Source organism: Melanerpes formicivorus, unplaced genomic scaffold, assembly GCF_026170545.1.
Source record: "Melanerpes formicivorus ecotype bairdi unplaced genomic scaffold, bMelFor1.0.p_v2 SCAF_12, whole genome shotgun sequence".
Classification (NCBI taxonomy): Eukaryota; Metazoa; Chordata; class Aves; order Piciformes; family Picidae; genus Melanerpes; species Melanerpes formicivorus.
This window is the reverse complement of record NW_027142364.1, coordinates 10986987-11010103: the sequence shown is the minus strand read 5'-3', so window position 1 is coordinate 11010103 and position 23117 is coordinate 10986987. Positions and strand designations below refer to the sequence as shown.

The 23117-nt window shown below is 39.4% G+C and overlaps 2 protein-coding genes across 8 annotated transcripts in view; both read right to left on the bottom strand.

Moving 5' to 3' along the window:
• WDR33 (WD repeat domain 33) overlaps positions 1–16382 on the bottom strand; it is a 65029-nt gene extending 48647 nt beyond the window's left edge. For 6 of the 7 annotated variants that reach the window (XM_068145296.1, XM_068145291.1, XM_068145290.1 and 3 more), the window contains exons 1-2: positions 16276–16382; positions 1071–1295 (exon numbers count right to left, since the gene is read on the bottom strand). In XM_068145296.1, the coding sequence (XP_068001397.1) occupies positions 1071–1274 (204 nt within the window). In that variant the 5' untranslated portion in view covers positions 1275–1295; positions 16276–16382. Of the gene's footprint in view, positions 1–1070; positions 1296–16095; positions 16238–16275 lie in introns of those variants that run through there. The other variant, XM_068145289.1, reaches the window with a different exon arrangement.
• Positions 16383–19615: 3233 nt separating this feature from the next.
• On the bottom strand, positions 19616–23105 carry POLR2D (RNA polymerase II subunit D). The gene is made up of 4 exons (XM_068145283.1): positions 23009–23105; positions 21432–21612; positions 20902–20997; positions 19616–20159 (listed from the first exon to the last, which is right to left on the bottom strand). The coding sequence occupies exons 1-4, from the start codon at positions 23079–23081 to the stop codon at positions 20081–20083; spliced, it is 429 nt and encodes a 142-aa protein (XP_068001384.1). The 5' UTR covers positions 23082–23105; the 3' UTR covers positions 19616–20080.
• Between the last annotated feature and the right edge of the window lie 12 nt (positions 23106–23117).

The following is a 23117-nucleotide window of genomic DNA, read 5'->3' as shown; positions in this document are numbered from 1 at the left end:
CTCCACCATTAGGAGCTGTGTTGAACTCTAAATGAAATCCCACACAGTGACCTGAGCTAGAAAGGAATCTTCAGTGGCTGAAGCATAAAGATAATAATACATTTAAATGTACGCAACTTTGTAGACCAAAGGATAAAAATGCCTTCCATTAGTTAAATTGTGTGAACTGTTAAACAGAACCATGAATGAAGCATGAAATTGTTTCAGCTTTATGCCGTAGACTATCAAAACAAATCTGTGTATGCATCAGAAATATGAGCTCCGATTCTGGGTAAAACATTTCCAGCATGAATACTGCAGTTTGCTACAATTCCTTAGACCAGGAGCAAATTATGTACAAACTATTTTTCTCTCTCTCTCTTTTTTTTTTTTTTTTAACAGAACTGCATCAAATTAGTGTTGAAGCCAGGACTGAAATGGAGTTCTGATGTACCCTAATTATCCAGAAGATACAGATCTGACTTTTTGTTCTTTTAAAAAAACAGAAGTTTGATGGTGCTTATTTCTGCCACAGTAAAAAAGGCACTAATTTGTTTAAAAATTAGTTTACCACTAATAGAATCTTGTAAGGGGCACTCCTAAAACATAAGAAAAGGTTTTTGACATTTGGTGTTTAAATCTTAGAAGATAACTTAAATTCTTCCAATTGTTAACATGTACAAGCTATAATCATGCGCTGGCCACAGTAGATGGAATTAATTTCAGCTTTTTTTTCCCCCCATGTTGCTATTGAGATTCCAACAATTCCTGTATTTACAGACTAGATTTTAATTCTTCAAAACTAATATCCAGTACTTCTACAGTAAATCTCCATCAGAAAGTCATATTTAAGAAATTAATACTACCTCATCATCAGGAAAGCTACATCAGCTATGATACTATGACTGTAGTTTTAGTACCAAGGAACAAACTCCTTTGTATCCATACTACACTGATTTACAAGAATTTCTCACTTAATCCGAGAAAGTAGCAGTAGATCTCCCGGTATTCCCGACTTCTCTATGGACATTAAAAAGATGAATTTCAGCAAGTTGAAAAGTTTTCCTAAGTAAAGCAGAAAATTAACTAACCTCCAAATATTTAATTACAGAGGGATTGTAGTCTATGGTCTTTCGGTTCACAGCTTTTCTCATCCGCTTTCCATCGAAAGTAAGCTGTTGCATTGCTTGCTGCTGTGCAAAATCAGGTCTTTTGTAGAACAGCTGCCGAGGCGCCTGGTGCTGGAACCTCGGCATATGGAAAAATCGGGGTGGAGAGCCAATTTCTGTGGCCATGGCGATCCTGTTTCTGAAAGGCTGCAAAAGGTAAAACACCAGGTTAGTACATAATAATGACAACCTTCCTCCGCTATTATCAGCACTAATTTAGGTTTGCAAAGATGAATAGCACCTTCAGAAAGCACTCTATACCAGGAACAGTTATTTGCAGGTTCCTCTGAACAATTACTACTCTTTCCTTGTGTCATTTAACACTGACATTAACGTGGTTAAACACTTTGTTCCCTATCAAGAGGGATTTTGTAGAAAAACGGATCACTATAAAGTCCACAGTACCATGTCTAAACTAGAACTGTGCAGGAAAATACCATTCTCAGTAGAAAGAGCATAAGCAAAGGCAAGAACCTTCAGATTCAACATGAGATACAATGTTAGTTATGAACTACCAATTAGTTACAAGGCTGCCTCAAAACCTTACTCTAAAACCTGAAAATAACATTTCATTCCCTTTACACAACTTCCAGTAAATATACCACAGATCATGAGCTACCTGTAGCTATACCTAAAATTCCATTAGCATAAAATAAATGGATTCCATATTTATCGAGGTTTGAGAAAAGTAACCAATTTCCTTCCACCAAGAAAATTTGAGGCAAGTGAAAAATGGTCCAATATTCAGATTTTTTCTGAGAGTTAAAAACCTAACTGATCATTCCTTAAATGACGTGATCATAGCAACCTCTTCACAGCTGGATCCAATGCACAGTATTTGAAGCATATACTAACTTCTAACTAAACAGTGACATGCTCTGAATCAGCGAAAGCTCAAACTTCGTTTTCAAATTGTACTCCCCAACCTGAATTAGTAATTTTAAAAGAGTAAACCAAAATAAACTGGCATTGTCATTAAAAAGGCTGAGAAACTCTTTTCATGAAGGCTAAAACATTTGAGTGCATTTAATAAAAAGAATGGAAATCAAATTGGCAATATTTTTTTAATTGAAGTAATCTGTTTGAAAATTCATGAATGTACTTTCCTATTTATTAAAATAGTCATATCCTCAATTGGAAAGCATTAGAAAGTTGTTCCAACTGCCAGTCTTTTATCTTGCTTTGTTGGATCCCCATCATTGAAAAATGGCTTCATTTTTGCTTGTTAAAAAAATGGAAACAAGAAAGAAATGCTAGATGTAAAAGATGGTTTGAAAGTAGGGCCTTGATAACCTAGAAGTTAAGACACTCCTTCCCATGCTAAAGAGCGCCAGCCCTGCTACAGAACAAACCATCTATGACACCTGGCTGTTCACTACACAAACTCTAGTGTACAAGGGGAAAAAACAAACACAAGCCATAAGAACTAGACAAGTCCAAACTAAAAATCACATTTTCCTTAAATGAGATGGGGAAATTTAAGTCTTTGGCAGAAGTACCATCTTTTGTAAGACCAACTTGTGTAACTGGAAATAGCAAACAGCTTTCCAGTAAATAAAACTTTCATTTTGAGACCGAAAGGCTTATTTGCCTCAATGTTGCCCAATATCAGGAGGTCTAATGAAACACTATGTCTACCTATACATATTGCCATATCATAACACCACAGTAACAACAAAATTACTACAATGTGAAGTTCCTCTGAAACAAGAAAAAGGTATAAAAACCTATGTCACATAGGCCTAACACCATCTCAGATTCCCCTACATCTGGTCAGAGGTTAGCTAACTGTAGCACAAAGTCACAGGTATTAAATCTCAAAGATAAAATTAACAGGGTAATAGAGCACAACAACACAAAGAGAGGAAGAGACTTCTTCAAACAAGAAAAACAAGGCAGTATTAAACAAGCCAGTCCACTAACATAGTCTTAAAGCTTATTCATTACTCAGTAAAAGAAAACCCTACCACCTAGATACACTTTCCAGTGCCAATCTCTCTCAGGTCTAAGACATACACTCCTAAACCAATCAGTGCTTTTAAGCAGAGGGGAAAAAGGTATTTTTTTTCAAAACTATACATCTGTAATCTTACAGATAACTGAAAAAATAAATTTCAAGAGCCAAGACCAGACAGATATATTCTTAAGCTTCAAAAAAACTTTGACCATACATTTGCAAGAAACAAAAATGCTGTGGCAGTTTAGGCTGGGTGCCTCCTATTGCTGCCATGCAAGATACACCTCCGGTGTCCTGAGTGTCCATCCCAATGTGTGCCCTATAAATCTATCTGCAAAGTCATTCAGTCACTCACTTCCTCTTTCTTCCCTCTCTGCTCCCGTGAGAGAGATGCTCCCTATCAGGTAATGGTGGGGGAGTTATCTCAAGGCCTCTTAGGCCTGACTAGGCCTAGTGCCAGGAGGAGAAGGAGGAGAGGCAGTGTCAGACCTGGCCAGCAGAGACTAGCTTTCAGGGGAGGGGAAGAAAGAGCCCTGGAGGTTTTTTTGGGTATACCCTCAGGTGGGAGACGGGAAGTGTTATGAGGCTTTTGTGTATGCTGTAAGGGGACTCTGTATGCTTTGGGTTTCTTTTGTCACTATGCTTGTAGCTTTCTGTAAAACACTTACTGCATTTCCACTTAAACTTTCCATCACTTCTGCAATCCATTTGTGTGAGTGTCTGAGGATCTGCCTGGCCTCAAACAAGGACAAATGCCCTAAGAGAAACATTCCAAAAAAACTAGGAACTTATTTACATTTTTTAGAAAACAAAAATTTCCTTTTTTTTTTTTTCCCCCCAGTTAATAATACAAGTAAATAAAGCATTAGCCACGAAAGAGATCAATTTATTTAGATCTGACATACCTAAAACTACAGCAAATAGTCTAGCTGGAAATAGCATAAACAACATTCCCTTAATGTGCAATTAACATCATCAGAAGCTATTATCACAAGGGGACATAAACACGTTATTTACACCTCCTCCAAACCCTTCGAAGGTCATGACTATAACAAGTGAAAATGTGACATCACACTTACAACACGATGACAAAGGCTGAGGAAAACAAACGGTTTATGTTCTGTTTCTGTTCTAAACAGTTTCTCCAACTTGAGATCACTGCCTCCATCACAAAAAGCGTCCTACCTGCAGTTACAAACTCTGCAAAAATATTTGTTTACCCATCTGCTTACTATAATTTTCTTATAATAATGCCTCCATCATGCTTTTCCCTACATAATATCCTCATACAAAGTTTCCAAACAGAAACACTTTAGAAATGGAGGGGGTTTTGGCACAGATTGAATTATCAGATCAAACTGGAACATTCATTTCCAAAGACCTTTACCACAGTCAGACAAATATATGCATTTAACACTAAGTAACTGCTACCCTATTTTGTCTTTGAGAGAAACCAGTACTCTTGTATCAGGTGTAGAAGTGACTGAATTCAGTGCATCAATAGCTAAAGCTTCTGTCATACTGAGAGCATAAGCAGGAACATGCAAAACAGTATTGGAGGACAATGTCTCATCCAGAATAGTAATATCCAATTTCCTATTTCTTGGCATAGTACCAATCTTTGTTTTTATTTTTGAGTTTATCAACAAGGGTTTTAATGTAAGACTCCATTACTTCCTTGCTATACAGAATTGGAACCAACCAAGGTTCTTCCAAGCACAGATCAGATTTTATTTTATTGTTCCTAGATAGCAATGTTACCAATTAATTGCTATTCTCTTTTAGCTCATTACACTTTTATCACAATTTGAACTGTGAATTGAATCTTTCTATTTCATTCTTTCACTTGTCTTTACTATTTGCAACAGAAACCCAACTTTACAGAGATAGCAAGTTTCCCTGTCTCCCCAAATACTTCTTCAGAGCTGACCAACTTTCATGTATTTGGAGAGTAAATACAAAGAATATATAACAAATTTACTGAGCAGAAAAAAGAGCTACCCAGACACACCAGAATGCAAGTAACTAGGCTTACTTTTCAGCTGAAGTGACAACAGAAAGCCTGGAAAGTGCAACCATTTGGGGAATAAATTAAGACATATCTGACATGAAACTGAAGGCTGGATTAGGATCAGATAGACAAAAAACCCAAAAACAAGTTAGAAGAAACAGTAAGAGTGGGAGTAACTGTAGAAGCCAGAACACCAATGAGTAAGATCAGTCAAGAGGGAGAAAGAAATCTAACAAATAGACATATATTAAAAAGGGGAGAAATTAAAAATAATTTAGTTGAGAGAACTCACTAAAAGAAACTGCAAAGCAGAACTTAAGGAGCTTGTAACAAGGAACAGCAATGGGACATCTTGGGTGTTAACCATCAACATGTATAGCTGAAATGGAGTGAGACTTATGTCTTCCTAAGAGTGCCAGAAACATGGCAGCTTTGCTAATACTACTGAGTAATCAGAGGGACATAGCTACAGAATAGGTACAAATGAGAAGAGGAAAAATAACCAAAATAACAAAACCCCCAAACACCACCACCACCCAAAAAACTGACAACCTAAGAAGGACCTTGCACCCAGGACAGCATGGTGTCTCAACACAGATGTATTTGTGGAGTTCAGTTGCTTTTTAAAAGTCACATATGGTATTAGTCCGTAAGTAAATGGTCCTCCAAATACTTTAAAACATCTAAATTAACTATTCCCAGAACAATTCCTTTAAAAGAGGAAATTAATCCGAGGAAAAGATTAATTTAAAGCAGTGTTTCTGCAGTGAAGCAGAATTGCTTATGATCTGGAATTGTCACTTACATTACTAAAACCACTGCAAAAACAGCACTAGCAGCAGTAAGCATTCAAATTTTTCTGAAGATACAGTGAAATTACTCTCACTACAGAGATGACTTGGTTTCTGCTCTATATAGATAAGATCAATCCTAAATTTCCTCTGTAGTACATTACACAATTCTGCTCTGAAATCACAGAAACATTATAAAGAAAAAAATAACACTTTACAGATCTAGTGAATATATTAATTTGACCGCTTCCTTGAACTGCTGTTTCCACTTCCTATTGTATCAGAATAACATTTAATCATATTGGGAAAACAAGATGACCTAAAGCCTGAAAATTGTACATCTGCATGAGACATTCAAGAATCTCAAATAATTTCACAAGTACTTGTTTTTATTAAGTGGTTTTTTTAGAACACAGATTTTAGACAGACAAAGCTGCTTCATGAAAAGTGCTACACATAAACAAATCTAATCCAGAAACACTGATATGGGTCTTTACTGATTTACAGTTCTGCAACTAGATGGCATCTTTCTCACCAGTTCTGAAAGATAATGGCTGTATTAAGCACAAATATAAAACTAGTTAAAAAACTCCTAACATCCTCATCTTCAAAGCCACTCTGTGACCCACCCATGACTGAAATGCTTTAACAGAACCACACTTCTGTAAAACCAGCACATATTCCAGTGATGAGGACAATTTGCATCTGGCAATGAGAAGCAATGATGAAATGCAAAGTTACTCAACGTAGCCTTCTGATTAAATTATGTGTTTTTGTCAAAAGCAGACAACCCCTCAACTCATAACAGCAGAAAAAATGTGTAAGGTTTTTTTTTCCCCCATTAAATGCTCCTTGAGTATTTAAAAATTTGATTCCCACCTTTGAATTACCTAAGTCATGGCATGGTCTTGTGGTTTCCTGCATTTTTATATGTAGATTCCCAAAAACTTTGTAGATGACACATTAACGTTCTGTGAGAACAGAATCTTTCACTGTCCACAGGTGCTAGAGGTCCACAACACACCAAATGGTGAAACTCAAGAAAAACTACTGACCTGTATTACACAGAACTGCTATTAAGCAACCCTACTGTTCTTTGCAGCAAGCTGATTTCCCCTGGGCTCTATTGCTGTACTGTCAATATACATTAGCACCCGTGCTCTATTATGCTCTATTCGTCAACAAAACTTTCCAGAAATTACTTCTAAATTCTGACCATGCAAAGTGGAGGAAAAAGGATTTGGCAGCTTTCCCTGTTCCACTCACACTATTCTAATAAAAAATGCAAAAACACAACCACCCCTGCCAAAAACAAACAAAACCCCACAAACAAACAAATAAAGCTCCGAAATTTTCATCAAAAACACAGAAACAGATACTTAAAACACAGGCTAAGTCAAGATAAACTAACTGCCTAAAATGTTTAATGACCTCCTCTTATCTGGAGACATTTCAAGGATGTTTGTTTCATACACAACCAAGAATCTACTACACTGGCACAAACAAGAACCTAAAAATGCAGCAGTACATTTTTTCCCCTTAACTTCAGTTCTGTACTTTGATTATGCCTAGATTTGCCATGAAGTTCAATACACAATACAATCTCAAAGGCTAGAACATGTAACATTTCTAATAAATCAAAGAAAACAATTATCATTCATTGCACAATGAACAAGACGTGATTATCTGGATGCAGTTTCTGACTCCAAGGGTTTACTCTCTGCAGAAAGAGCAGAGGTGCTGGACACTTAACTGACAAAAGCCCTGTATCTATGAAGTTTCACATACAAAGACATTATGCCCAAGAATCTCTGAAATAATACAGAAAGCATACAGAGAAATGAAGACATCTAAAATTCCAAGGAAGAATGGGATATTGGGGGGGGGGGGGGGGGGGGGAACTTCAAGCAGCCAATCTGAAATTCTCAGGTTACAGCATCTGGAGAACAATCTTAAACAGTTTGGTCTGCTTAGCTGTAACTAAGTTGCATACACATTTAGCATTTTCTTCAAATGTTGGATTTCTAGTGCTAAACAAATACTACATAAACAAGTTTCAAGCATCCTTCATTTTATGTTCAAACTAGATCCTCGACTCATTCCAAAGTAAAAGCTCATTAAAAGGGCCTGCTTTACCACTCTGATCACAGTAGAGAAAACTGCTTTCACAAGCAAAACAGCCTAAAAACATTACCTTTCTGCACCTCACAAAAGCAACTGTGCAGCAAGCTTAAGTGTATATTTCGCGGTAAGAGGATGCTTGGCAGACTGCACCTAACCCTGAGTTACAAGATGCACATGATTTCAGTATTACTGAAAGTATTACTTTGCTTTAAGTTTACTCATAATATTAAAATATTTTTAATAAAGCAATATTCTTCTGCTAACTTAATCTACTGCTTTATCTTGACATTTGTTAAGACGTGCATTTAGACTACAGCCCAGACTGCCTTTTATCACTATGAGTTTCTATGGTAACAGCAATTAATCTTAAGCAGTTGCAATACATCCAGTTTGGTTTTCACACCTCAGTGATAATTGATGCTGCTTTACTTTGGAGGTACCATTTCATAATAAAACAACTTTAGGAATAACTTTTAAATCACCAAAAGTAGCCTGACAAATACTTTACAAGGAAAAAAGGCCTCTCATCCTTGCAAATCTTTCCTAATCTTAAATAGCAATATATTTTTCACCTGGTTCTTACATCAAGACTACCTGAACTAACACTAATTTTGGTTTAAAAGAAAAAAAAGAGTCACAGACGAATCTGCCTGGAATGCTCCTCCTAGTTTCACCCAACATGTAGTTCACATTTATAATAAGAACCTATTGTTGGCTCATTCAACTTGGCACTCACTCTGTCTCCCAGGTTTTGTTGAGTGACACTGCTATTGAGACAGTCCCTTCGCAGCTTGCACAAATCTGAGGCTATGCCTGCACATGAAGACTTTCCATGTCTTGTCAATCTTCAGAATGTTTCTACTGACCCATTCCTCAAGCACATCTAGGTCCCTCCTGACTCAAGTACTAATGATTAGGTACACAATCCCCAAATCATTATCATCTCTCTTTCTCAGCTCATGTATGATTGAACTGGAACTTCATCAGATTCTAGAGATAAATCATTATTAAAGTAGCATACAAAGAAATACACATTTTGCTTTCCTTTTTCTATACTTGGTTCCTGGCAGGAGATAGCTCCTTAGAAGACTCAAGCCTTCATTTGTATAAACAGAAACACCAGTGGGAGACGTGTAGAGGAGAGGAAGAGAAAGAACGGGAAGAAGTGCTACAAAAATCATTGCAGAAATTTAGGGTCAGTGGAAGGAAAAATTAGTAGGAGGATTATAGCAGTTTGAAGGATAAAGCTAAAGCAGGGAAATGAAGCAACCAGTATTTTTGTGTCAGAAATGACCTACTGAAATTCTGATGACAAAGAGAACAAAGTCTGTACAATTTAAAAATTGACTGATTCTCCTCACACTACATACAGAAACATTCTCAACCTTGTTTGAAATGTATCAGAGTCTCTAAGAGTTGCAAATTCAAGACTGACAAGAAAATACCAAAACCTTTTTAGCATGATTTGGGAATTAAGAGTTGTAACTTGTTATGAAAATTCATCTTTTATAACCTTCATCTATTGAACGCTTAACATATTCAGAACTCTTGCAACTTTTACATAAAAGCAAATGTTGAAAGTATCCAAAGAAAAGAATTAAGAAAAATCTCTACTTCATGAAGCAAGGAATGCTTTGTGCTTTCTCCTCCCCCCTATCCTTAGTGTTATTCAGGCCAGTCCTGACAAAGCAACACTGTTTGCCATACCAGTTTCTGGGCCAAGAAAAGGTAGAAGCATAGTGTCTTCAGTTTCCATACCTAGGAAACTGAAGTCTGAAAGGGGGAGCAGGAGGAAGTGCTATCATGTGTGATGATGTGAGGAAAAAAGTGCCTTCATATGGTGAAAAGTGTAAGAAATTAAGAAAAACTCTGCAACTAAAAGCAATGTTTTTCAGTAATTAGAGAACTTATTTCAAAGATTATTTTTCTGCTTCTCTCCACAAAAAGATTTTTCACTTTAGTAGAACGCTTCAAGACAAAGAACTTTTTATTTAACTACGTAATTTAATGGTGAAAGACACTCATTATCCATGTTTACACACTAACTTGCACCCTGAAGTGGAGGTTTTGTGCAGCAAAGCCCTATCTTCTGGACACATCAAGGTTGTTTACATACTTCATGTATTCAGTATAAGATGACACTAAACACTTTTACAGCCATACTGCAGAATAAATGCTCTTTAACATACTATCCTAGAGTATTTTCCCAGCAATATCCAATGGTTTTGATTCTCTTTTGACAAAAGATGTAGCATATTCACACAAAGATTTATCCAAGACAGAGATTTGTTTGTTATTCCTCTCCAAAACCAAAACTCAAGCGTTTCAAGCAAATTACCAGCTATTTTTGAAGCAAAAGACAAATTAAAGCCTATGGTTGCTATGTCCAGACACAGCTAATACAGAAACACCCTTAAGCAAGGGTACTGGAATTGGGGAGAATAATTCAAACTTTATCAAATCACACAACGCTACTAAACAACCTTTATGGACTTCGCTTACCTTACCAATGCTCCCCATTAGAGATTAGAGTTTAAAAAACAAAAATTACATCAACCACCCCCACCCCACCCCCCTGGATTGTGGTAATAGTGAGAAAAAACCCAAACCAGTGCTACTTGGACTAAGTAAAGTTCTGACTGTATTTATGTGGATAAAGAAAGAACTGAAAAGTGTAGTTTCTCAATATCTGCTCTGGTCTAGCATATATGTAAACTACTGTTCTGTCACTTTGGTGTGGAAGGTCAAAGCATAATCCCCATTTGTTACTGGTTATTATTGAAGCTGTTAATTCAATGAGGAACAAACTTCTAGGAGGAAAAAATAAACTGTGCTAGTTATTGAAATTTAAGCTCTCCATGTTAAAATGTCTGCATAGTATCACTCAGATTTAAGTCTTGTCAGAAACATGCCTACTTAAAAACACAGTAAATGTAGAGATTCATTTGGATAAACTTTCAATACTGGAACACTTTCTAAATTGATGGCCATCTGCTCACACAACTGAACTAGAAACAGACTTGCTTTTAACTGGAATTATACAGACAATTCTTCCAAGGATATTAGTTTTCTGGTCTTTCTTCGTGAATTACAAGCCATGCAAATGATTATGAAGATAATATAGATACATATTACTGCTTAACCACCACATTTAAGCTTCTTTACCACTTAATACTGTTCAATAAAAGCATGTGTTCATCTTCTCTATCAACACATTTCTCAGTAAACAAAATTCAAGTTCGCATACATCAATCCTGCAAAGTTTTTCGAAGAGCAAAGAATTCAGTGTAAGATTTTCCTCAATAACAGTTACCAAGTTCCCCAGGAGAATGACAGTTCAGTAGAAATGCATGTCACCAGAGAATTTCAGTGTTGAAAATTCAAGTTCTCCAAAGGTCTAGAATCCCAGAGCAGATTCTCAGCCAACTAACTATGGACTTCTAGAAATGCTTTTACTGACACAGGAATAAAAACAAATTACTAGAAGCAGGAGAAGTTACAGTACCTTGGGCTGCAGTTACCAGTTTAAGTAACTGCAAATGTACACTGGGAAGGGCAGACCTGCAGAGTCCTCAAGGCTGTAAGTTAGTTAAGCACTTGCATCAGCTGGAGCTGTGGTGCTCCTTACCCAACTTAAAGTGCAGCTCCTGTCAGACTCATATGAATACTCATGCACCCACAGCAAAATAGAAATCACTGTGTTGCCAGAACTACACGATAAACACAAACTACACGGAACCCATAAAATACTACCCACTTGTTATCCAGCTTCTGTCCTTCCTTTGAAAGAAGGGGACAGTAACATATGCTTTTGCATCACATTTTTTTGGATTTGGGAAAATGACTTAAAGGAACACTGCAACATTTAGACCAAAGAAATATGGATTATTTCAAGTATTTATGCACCCGTCCTGAAGCGTATAAAACACCAATACACAGTATCATGTGTCAACAGAACTATACTTCTAGTTACAAAACTGCTTTTGGCTTATCCTGCCACACTGTTCAACTCAGGGGTACTCACTTTTGAGTGAAGTTACAGGAGCGTGATAAAATGCAATCTAAATTCCAAGCTTCAAGAGCATTTGCCTTAAAATTTGGTACTGAGTAGGCATAACCTTAAATGTTTAGGGATGTATTTTACAAAAGTTGATACCTGTGCCATACTAGCTAAGAAGTGTTTATTTCCTCTCAATACATGACTACAGCATGCAGCATAAGTCAGTGCTACAGCAAAGGCACAGACTTCCCATCACCTCCTCTCTCCCTATCACCTTGCCAGTTCGAGAATCAGTGTTTCCAAGTCACACACCAAAACAGAAGCCTGAAACAGATTAACAACAAGTATCATACTCCTGCTCAAAGAAAGAGTCCCCCTGTACAGCTGCCTCCACTACTATATGAACTCTGGTACCAAGAGAAGAGTGGCAGCAGAATATTGTGAATTAAATTATTTAAAAGGATGTTCTAGGTTATGTAAAATCATTGAATGAGCAACTGTATTAACTTCTGAGGCTCCTCGTACCACAGAGAAATTGAGATAGAAGCAATGACTAGTGAAACTGCTTAGAACAGGATCCCCAGTTGCTGGTAAGACTTCACTGCAACTTAGCATGATTCATTATTATTTGATTTGGTACATTTTTCAAGCCTTAAGAATATATTTATATGACTTGTCAGGATTAAAGATTATCCATATTACGGAAGCTAGTGCTTATTCTTCCTGTTCAACAATGTGTCTTAGTGAAAAGGATTTGGGTTGCTTAGTCTAGAGGGTTTTTGGTTGGTGTTTGGGGTTTTTCTCCCTTCATGTCATAAACAGGTACAGACCTGCCTAGATAAACTGGGATCTGTTTATCCTGGCTGTTCTTTCAACACAGAATCACACTTTTTCCATTTTATAATTTGCTGCAGAGGTAAAATAGGAGCACTATCAATTATCTTCATTTCAAAGCATAATTTGGTCTCTAGTATCCCTCCACATTCAGAGAATACCTTGCAATCCTAACTGTGATCACTCTAAGCAAGCAAGAAGAAACAGTACCAAAAAAGTGTAATGGTTCCAAGTAAAGTATCGAGTCCATAGTAGATTTAAACTTGTACGTTCTGAGTTGTGCTTAAGCTATTAAGAAGTACTACAGCTGTCACATTTCTTTCTAGGTTGTTTTGGGGGTTGGTGTTTTTGTTTTTTCTTCTTTAAATTGAGACCCCTTTCAACAAGGAAAAGAAGTTTGAAATAAAAGTTTTTGAAATAAGCAAACAATGAAGAGCTGGAATACTTTGCCACTTTTCTAATTACAACCTCAAGGAAATGAAGGCTTCTACTATGATACAACCTATCAGGCCTTACCTTTTCCCACCACAAACTTTAATCTACATTGCCATAAACTGAAGAACAATTTTAACCATTATTTCACATCACCATGCAAGCACTGTATTTATACTAAATGTGTTATCAAAAGCAACACTGCACAACATAAGAGAAACTAGTTGGCTTTCTTTCTTTCTTGGTAAATATATACTTCATATCACATTTCAAGTTTCACAACAGAATGACTGGTACACCCAGCCTTAACTGTGAAGAGCTGGCTGAACCAGAAATGACATTCTATTAAATGCTGAGTACCCTTTTTAAGTACTAGTGAGCACAAATGGATTGCTGCTTAGTACTATTTAAAAATATGGGATCAGGGATGCTCTAAACTGGAGTAAAACAAATAGTAACAAAATACAAACAATCAAAAACTATTTAGCTGTCCAAAAAATCTACTTCTCTGCTCTTATCCTAGAGAGTCTCTGAAAGTAAGAGAAAAAAATCTAAGGTTATCTCAAGGTTTTAATATTTTGCATCTCCTCTCAATCAAGCTCTACCAATGTTCACTTGAACTGGGGTTTACTTATCAGTGATGTTTCTTCACTAACTACACCAAATAAGCCTGCCTATCTGTATTTTCATTTGTGTAAAACTTTCCATAGCAAAACTATAAAGTACCAGAAAATAAATAAAACAAATTAAGAAACAATTTCATAAAATTCACAAACACTCTGCAGATAAAGTTTTCAGTTTGCTTTTACAGCTTTCCTGCACCAGGATAAAAGTAATTTTCTAAATTATAAACCAGAATGGCATCTGGGCAAAGTTAAAATAATTTCCAGCATTAGTGAACCAGCTATGGAAATTCCCTAGGTATCAACTCTGTGGCTGGAAGATGCAAAAAGTTAACACACTTTGCATGGCGTCATCTCAGTATTAAGTTAGGCTGTATTCCTTCCACACACTTACTCAAGCATAAGTCTGTTCCATTATACTTCTTTTTCAGGAGAGTCAGAAGACTGAGACAGCTGCTAAGGATGGAAACAATATGAGGATTTCTCATCCCTCCCTCAGATCAAGGCCTCTCTGCTGCAGCTAAAGGAGTTTCTAGTACATTTAATACAACAATTCAGGATCACTACACTCTTACTTCCTGTGTTAACCTCTACTGATAACAGGAATACAAAAACATTTATCAAAATTGAAAATTCCCTATTCCAACTGTCCTACCAGTGTAATGACTACTGCTGAAACAATACAATGGAGGATCAATACTTCAGGTAACAGGAAAAGATTTTCACTGCCTGTAGTGCCTGACATTTAAAACATTTTACCAGCTCTAGTAATGGAGTATTAAATAAAATGTACACTAGTTACTAGCACATAATGTTCTCTACAGCTCAAAACAGCCCGGGTGGGGTTTTAACCCATCTTTCAATACCTATTTCTAAGAATCCTTGCTCTTAATATATCTGATAGTTCCATCCAGTTCTGAACCAGTCAAATGCAGGTAGGTTGTATAATGCTTGCCTTCCAAACTGTAAGGCAGCTGGGCAGAGAACACCAAAAATGCTAACAGCAAAACAACTAACGACTTGCTAGATTTTTCTTATCATGCTGATAGTGTTTAAATACAAAGTCTTTTAACTACATTTTCAAATCTTCCCACTGGAAATACTACAGCATAACTGAACAAGATGTTGAGAGCAGGTTTTGAAGTAAGTTTTATGAGTGTATATTCTTATAGTAAAGATGATAGCAGAATACTGCAGCAAACTGTTGAGAAGTCAATTTAACTGATTAAAAATTCAGGACATGATATTGCCTGCACAGTATAAATCCTCTGACAAGCATGTGTGTAGTGCTGCCTTTCTTAAAGCAAGGATAGAACAGTCTGAGTTATGAAAAGCATAACAAAGGCAAACATCTGTTATAGGGAGAAGGGTGAGGAACTAATGTCAACACAGGAAAATAGATTCACAAATACTAATCAAAACCTGCCATTAAAGATATCACAAGGCACAATACTAGTATAATATAAAACTAGTCGAGTACAAAACTACTTACCTATGACAACTTTTGTAAAGCAAACAGATGTGCTCAAACCAGTATTTAAAAATGCCATATTTGTAACTACACAGCTATCTACTTGCAAAAAAGAAACTAAGTCGGATAAAGAAAAGTAACATCCATCTTCAAGAAGGTACAAAGTTTAATGAGTTCTCTCCAACGGAAAAAAGATGAAGCACTTTTTCAAATTTAACAGGTTAGTTAGGTTTACTATCCATGTCATACTCATAGACTGGTGAGTCTCAAACAGTGAAATGTGCCACCTAAGCGTTATTAAATCCATCCACTCTTCCCGAATAACCAAATGCTTCCTAAACACGGCTGTATTTACCCGTAACAGCTAGGGCTTCCCAAGCCCTATCTTCGAGCACTCATAACCCGATCTCCGCTCAAATACAAGGCAAAGAATTAATATCCCAAATAAAATTTTTTTTTAAAACCTTAGAAAAAGGCAGAATTGAGAGACAAGGGAGAGGCCACAAGCAGGGACCTATGCAGCACGCAGTAAATAAAACCACCTGTCTGCTCCCAGTCTCAGCTTTCGCCGCCACCTCGGCCCTCCGGCACACCGCACCCCACGAGCCCTGCGCTCACCACATTCCGCGGACATAGCCAGGGCCCCGCACTCCCAAATGTGCCTCAGCCCAGGCAACCCTGTGGTCCCTCGCGGCTGCACCCACCTCCTGCCACTGTCGGGCCGCGTAGGGGCTCGGCCTCTTCCCGGCCTCGGCCACACCGCTTCTGGGCCGCGGCCTAAAAATGGCGGAAGCAGCCGCATTTCCCAGGCTGCTCACTCCCGCGCCCGTCCCGCTAGCGACCCCGCACCAAGCCGCGCTCACTGTCCAGCTGGTCTCCCGTACCTCGACTTCGCGCCCTGTAGCCTCAGCCACTCGCCTCGTCCCTCCAGCCCCGGAAACCACCGCCGACTCACGAGCCCCCACCACAGCCGGCCGCCATCTTCCTTCCCCCCACCAGCGACCGGAAGGCGCACGCGCACTACGTCAACACGCTCAGAGGGGCGAGAGGCGGCGCCAACGGCAGACGGCGGGCAGGGCGCGCTGCTTCCGCAAGCCTCCCGCCGTGCCACGAGCTGCGCCTGCGCCAACGGAAGCCGAACCTCCCCCGACCCTTCCTCTAGCAGGAGGAGGCGCGAAGAGTTGCGAGCATGCGCACTGAGCGGCGGCCTCTGTCCTGCTTGACTGTAGAGTCGTGGCCATAGTTTTCGTTTTTGTTAGGGGCAGGGGAAACACAGTCACAATGGTGGGGGGTTGGAAGGGACCTCAGAACATCATCTAGTCCCTCGCCCCTCTGCCAGAGCAGGATCACCCACACAGGAACACTTTCAGGTAGGTTTGGAATGCCTCCAGAAAAACAACCACTCGGGGCAGCCTGGAGCAGTGCTCTGCCACCCTCAACGTGAATAATTTTTTACGTATGTTTACATGGAACCTCCTGTGTCCCAGTGTGTGTCCGTTGCCCGTTGTCCTCTCACTGAACACCACTGGGACAGGTTCAGGACTCCATCCTCCTGACACTTGCCCTTTAGATACTGATAAGCATTAGTGAGACCTCCCTCAGTCTACTCCAGGCTAAACAGCCCCAGCTCTCTCCGACTTTCCTCATAAGGTATGTCTTCTAGTCCCCTCACTATCTTAGTGGCTCTGCCCTAGACTCTTGAAGCTGCTTGTCTGTGAAATGGGAAACACAGTACTCCAGATGAGGCCTCAGCAGGGCAGAGTAGGAGGAAAGCCTCCCTCAACCTTTTTGCCACACTCAATGCACCCCAAAGATGCCATTGGCCTTCCTGCCCATGAGGGCACATTGTTGGCTCCTGCCACCAGGTCCGCTGGCTTCTGCCTCTCCAGAATAGGTAATACCAGCATCTGGACACATTGCTGCTTCCAGTGCCTCTATATATGTACTGCTCCACATTAATATTCCAGACATGCACAAAACTGCCAGGTCCTACAAAAGGATTGTACCTGGCATAACCCCCTTGGATTTCTTCCCTATCCTGATTTCCAGGTTTCAAAACAAAATAATCAAGAGCAACTAATCTGAAGATTCATAATTACCTAGTTGTGGAGGATGATGTACATTTCCTGAGATCACTTTGAGATCATTAGGTCCGTTGCACTCCTTGAGAGTCTTACATCGGTTTACAAAGGTATCAAAAAGTAGCAGTGTCTCCCTATTGTACTTACTGCATTATTTTTAGCCAGAAATACAGATAAAGAGATGCAGAGCAACACTTTTGTTGTTGTTTTCTGATAAATGCATTGTCATTAACATGAGTGTTTCTGCATATGAGAATGTCTTAAATCTGCTTGAACAAAAACATTTTACAGGGCAAACCAAGAGTAGCCATTGCAAAGCATATCCCACATCAAAAGGGGCCATTGAGCTTTATAAAAATTCCACCTTGCTTTTATTTTTGTCCTTTAATGATTCTGAACCTGAATTTTATGGGTGATAGGTTAGACTTGATGATCTTGAAGGTCTTTTCCAACCTGATTAATTCTGTGATTGTCTTGCAGGAGACTTAATGCCACTAAAGCGCAGAAATAAATGGTATTTGAGGCAATGAGCTTCAGCTGAGGCATCCCAATCAGTTGTCATAAACTGAAAGGCAAATTTCAGCACAGTGTCAAACTTCCAGTAAGAGCTGAAACAATATTTTTCTGCCTTTTGAAACATCAGTGAAACCATTGTGTCATCAGAAGTAGTACCTTGACTGTTCTCTGCTGCAAAATTTTCCTTCTTCCAGGTGTGTTGGGCCCAATGCTGTTTAATATTTCCATCAGTTATTTAGATACTGGAATTAAGAGCACCCTGATGAAGTTTGCTGATGACAGAAAGATTAGCAGGGAAGATGCCACAAGAGCTACCCTCCAAGAAGACCTCTTGACAGCCTGTTCAAGTGGGCAAGAAGGAACTGTATGAAGTGTAATGAGGTCAAGTGTAGGGTCTTGCACCTGGGTACACATAACCCAGGAATGCAGCTTAGGTTGGGAGCCAGCTAGCTTGAGAGCAGCACTGTAGAGAGGGACTTGGGGGACTCAGTGGACAAAAGGTTCAATGTGAGTGAACAGTGTGCTGCAGTGGCAAAGCAAGCCAACAGGATATCGAGTTACATTAATAAAGGTATAATAAGCAGGGATAAAGATGTGGTTCTCTCCACTCAGCACTGGTCAGGCCGCACCTTGAATACTGCATACAGCTTTGGTCCCTGCTATACAAGGATGTGGACAGGCTAGAAAGGGTCCAGAGAAGGGCCACAAGAATGACTGGAAGACCTGTCATGTGAAAGAGGGCTGAGAGAACTGGGTTTATTCAGCATTGAGAAAAAAAGGCTCATAAATATAGGCAGCTATCATGAGGAGGGAGACTCCCATTTTACAGAGAGTCACATGGTAAAGTTACAAGGGGTAATCGGCATAAGTTGCTACTGGGGAGACTTGGAGTGGATGCTGGAAACTATTTTTTCACCATTTGAACTATTAAACATTGGAATAAACTCCCAAGGGAGGTGGTGGATTCCCTTACATTAGACAGTTTCAAGACACAGCTTGACAGTGTGCTGGGCCATCTCATTTAAACTATATTCTTACCCTGAAAGGTTGAACTAAATGATCCTTGAGGTCCCTTCCAACCTGGTATTCCAGAATCGATGAATCGACAGTATTTTAAGACTCGAGATGGCTGGTTAAGAAGTTTATCCCACCTAAACAAACATTGCTTAAGTAAAAGCTAACAGTCTGTGATTGTTGTCAACTCCCTGCTTCTGAGCTCCCACAGGCTCCACTAAGACTCATCCCTTCATAATGTCATGTTACTCTTTGAGTCCCTGTAAGAATTGCGGCAGTTAGTAAGCTACTTAAGGATTCCATCCCTCACGGGCTTTGTCATCAACTTTCCTGGTTTTCCTCACATTTTTTTCTTCTGTAACAGTATATGGGTTGATTCTCTGTGATAGATCACTTGGCAGAGAACAGGGAGATGCTGCCCAAATGTTCTCTCATGATGATCACAGTTAATAACAGCTCTGTCTGACCTGTCCCAAGTAGTACTTGCGTTACTACATGCTTGGACTCCCCAGATCTCCAAAGAAGGGTTAACATTCACATAAATCTGTTTATTAAAAAGGTCTTCATTAATAAAATCCATAATATGCACCTAATGTTTATAAAGCACATAGCCTTAATTAGAAATATACTTTAATTTACATTAAACAACTGTAAAAATCCACTGTCTTGACCAAACAGTAAAAAAACAAACAAAGAAACCCCCACCAAAACCACAAAAAAACCCACAACAGAAATGGATGCCAACCATTCTTAAACCTTTTGAGAGTCATAAACCCATAAACGTTGAAAATTTCCAACATGGTGAGGGATTTCAAAGAAACAAATACTCGAGCCACTGGAAAAAATACCTTCTCAGGTTCTTTGGCTCTCGCAATACAGGCATCCTTACCAACATGGAACAAACCAAAAGGCCTACACTGATCTCCAGCCTGAATGCACCTGTGGGTGGCACAAAACTGAAGTACCCTGTACCCACAACTGCCCTCACTCAGCCAAGGAACTGGATTGGGCCAGAGGGCTAAGAAGCAGTCAAATGTCCCATTTTTTTCTGTGCTGATAAAGGGGTTGGGGGTTAACCTTAATACTGGAAGCTGCGTTTTGTCTGAATGTCATCAAGAATCTGCTGTAATTCCTCATCTTCAAATCTGCCCTCCAGGCTGCAAGATAAGAATCATGAGAGTATGTTAAAGGTTTTATAAATAATCTCCCTGGGTTCATTTCAGAGAGCTCTATTTCTCTTTCATCACTCTCCACACCATAATCACCCACCTGTATGGCACCACCAGGCACTGAATCAAACATTTCCATACAAATACCATTTTCACCCCTGTGCAGTGCCTGCTCTTTACATGACAAAACTCCATCCTTCCCAGAAATTTCTGAATAATTTCCAAGTGCTTTATCAAAAAGGTAAGGCAGGTGCAGTTTTAAACAGAGCTCTTAAATAAAGTCCATGTAGCTGCAAGTTTGTAAGATAATCCTGTCTTGCAATGAAATCTTACCATATCAGGAAGATTATTCAGATTAATGTTCTGTTTTCTCCTCTATCTTGGCCATAAGGTAACAAATCAAGAGAGGGGGAAATTACTGCTCCCCTATACATTAACCACAAAGAAGGTCAAACAACAACAGAAAAAACAAACCCAAAAATCCAACAAACACAGCTGGATGGGCTAAGAACCCTAATTTAAGATATTCACATTTAATCCAGAAGTGCATTAGTGACACTTATAAACAGTAACACACTGTCAGATCAGTGGGTAGGTGAAGGAAGACCAAGACTAGAAGTGATTTGTTAACACAGATGGATTGCAAAGAAGGCACCTGCCTATATCTGGCTTTACATCCCAGCAAAGTACAAAGCACACAGCAGTCTTTTTGCAATATGTAAATGCTCACCTAGGAATCAACGCCTTTGCTTCCTCAGCTGTCTCAGGACACAAGTTAGCCAAACATGCCAATTCAAACTTATGGAGCTTTTTCTGGAGCAGCAAACTGTAAAGAAAGACAACAACTTGGTGAAAGTATAAGAATGCCAGAGATGCAACATGGCATAAACCAAACCAAAGAGGTGTCTTTGAAAAAGAGTGATATCTCTGCTTTTGACTTTGCATTGAAGTAATTTTTTTTTTCAGAAGACTTGTCATACAAATGCATAGAGAAAAATAAGTCACATTTCTCACAAATCCTCTCATGCAATCAACTGTCATTTGAATATCAAAACCAAAGCAGTTCAGAAAGCTCACCCTAGACAAAGTTCAACCCTCCATGAAAAACTATGATCAAATTTCTTGCCTCTTCAGAAAGACAAGACTCTGAATTAATAGTACAAATCAGCAAACACCACTAAAGTAGACTTTCATAATGCAGCCTCAGTATTATGTATCAGATTCTCCAGTACAGCTTTATCTCCTCACTCTTCCACTCACCTACGGACACTGGCAATGGTTTCACGGTTTTTGAAGCGGCTGAAGCGCGCTGTGTAGTTCAAGGTTTTCATGAAGACTTCTGAGAGCTCCTGCTCATCTTCTGCACTCTCATTCTGTTGCTTACGGTGCTCAAGAAGCATATGCACTTCGGAGTTCAGAAGAGTTTCCGCAGTTTCAAATTCTACATTTGAATGAATGAACAGCAGCATGAATGAAGGTGAAGCTCAGATGAAAAAGTACACTTACAGAAGTTCTTTTATGTAAAATTAGCTTTGGGACAAGAAGGAAATGAACAGTATGTTTCCTGGTAATTGTGAAAGCCCTGTCACAAACTTCTGGGCAGAATTTCGTACTGCAAATGCTAATAAATAATACACCACTTTGAGTGACAATCCAATGTTTGTCTTTCTGGCCACACACTTTACACTTGCAGTCCTAACCTTCCAAAATTGTCACGTTTTTGCAGTCTTTTTTCTTCACCTACTTTTGGCAGAATTTACGTAATGCATGACTTGCTTCAGAAAAAAAACCAACAACTCTAATAGTAAAAAAGACCCCAATGACTATGTCTTTGGAAGCCTCTGAATTCTTGAGGTAAATGTGTATTCTGCTCAATGTTTAAAAAAAAAAGCCTTTAATTTACTTTAAAGGTTACTTGACCCACTGAAATTTTGTCAGAAAACAGTTTGAACCAATCTTAACAGATTTCCCCCATCTTTGTAGCTCTCTCTCTCTCTTTGGTTTTGTTGTTCATCATCATTACTGCATTTATTCAAATAACAGAGTCTTACAGCAGTATGAGCTGTTCAAAGCAGCAGGATCTGCATCCTCAGGTGTCCTCCAGCACTACTTTACAAAGCAGGCAGATACAAAGCAGTGCTAGGAAGCGCCTGGCAATCTCTGATTTGTATGGAGCAGTGCAGTAACTTGGCTGAACACAGGTGGGCTATACACTTCAGTGTAGAAATACCTGAAAAACTGTCTTTCAGGATGATGCTTTTGTTCATAACTCAAAAAAAGCAGCATGATGCCCTTTCCCCTCCTCCTCCCGGCTCCCCTTCCAGGGCTGCTGTGAGGTGTAAATGCAGATCTAGAATCGATAGTGAAGAGTTTTCTGCCAGAAGTACACAGACTGTTAGTGGCCCTGGTTACAGGACACGCAGGTTCTGGACAGCTGGTTTACTAAAATGCAGCACTGTTCTAATGCTGGAAAACGTCAATGAAAAACTAATGGCTACGAAAAAGAAAAACAAAAACCAACAACAACTCTCTTTGCTGTAACCTGATACAGAAAACATAGCTTTGTGATCTTGCGTACCCAGGTAACGGCCAACATAAGCAAAGCCAGCCAGATCTAAGGGGTCCTTAGACATAAATTATTTATTATCCCTGATTTTTAACAGGCAGAGCTCTGGGGGACAGCCGGGGCGTCAAGCAGCGCTCTGGTCCAAACACCTCGTTACCTCAGAGGTGCGCGGGCTCCGCGCTGCCCAGCGGCCGCCGCCAACCACCACCTGGCCCTGCCCCCCTCGGCCCCTTCAACGCCCCTGCTCGGGCGGCCGCTACGCAGCTCTCACCTTTGGGGAAGACGAGCTGAGAGGCGTCCTCCTCCACGTCCGCCGTCCGCGGGTCGCTGCCGCCTGCCGCCATCGCCGGCACCGGAAGAGCCCGCGCGCCCGGAAGCGC

Coding starts and splice junctions, on each gene's coding strand:
- POLR2D (XM_068145283.1), bottom strand. CDS start 23,081: ATGGCGGCAGGCGGCAGCGACCCGCGGACGGCGGACGTGGAGGAGGAC. Junction 20,998..21,431: donor ACCATTGCCAGTGTCCGTAG/GTGAGTGGAAGA, acceptor CTTTCTTTACAG/TTTGCTGCTCCAGAAAAAGC. Junction 20,160..20,901: donor GCAAAGGCGTTGATTCCTAG/GTGAGCATTTAC, acceptor CTTATCTTGCAG/CCTGGAGGGCAGATTTGAAG.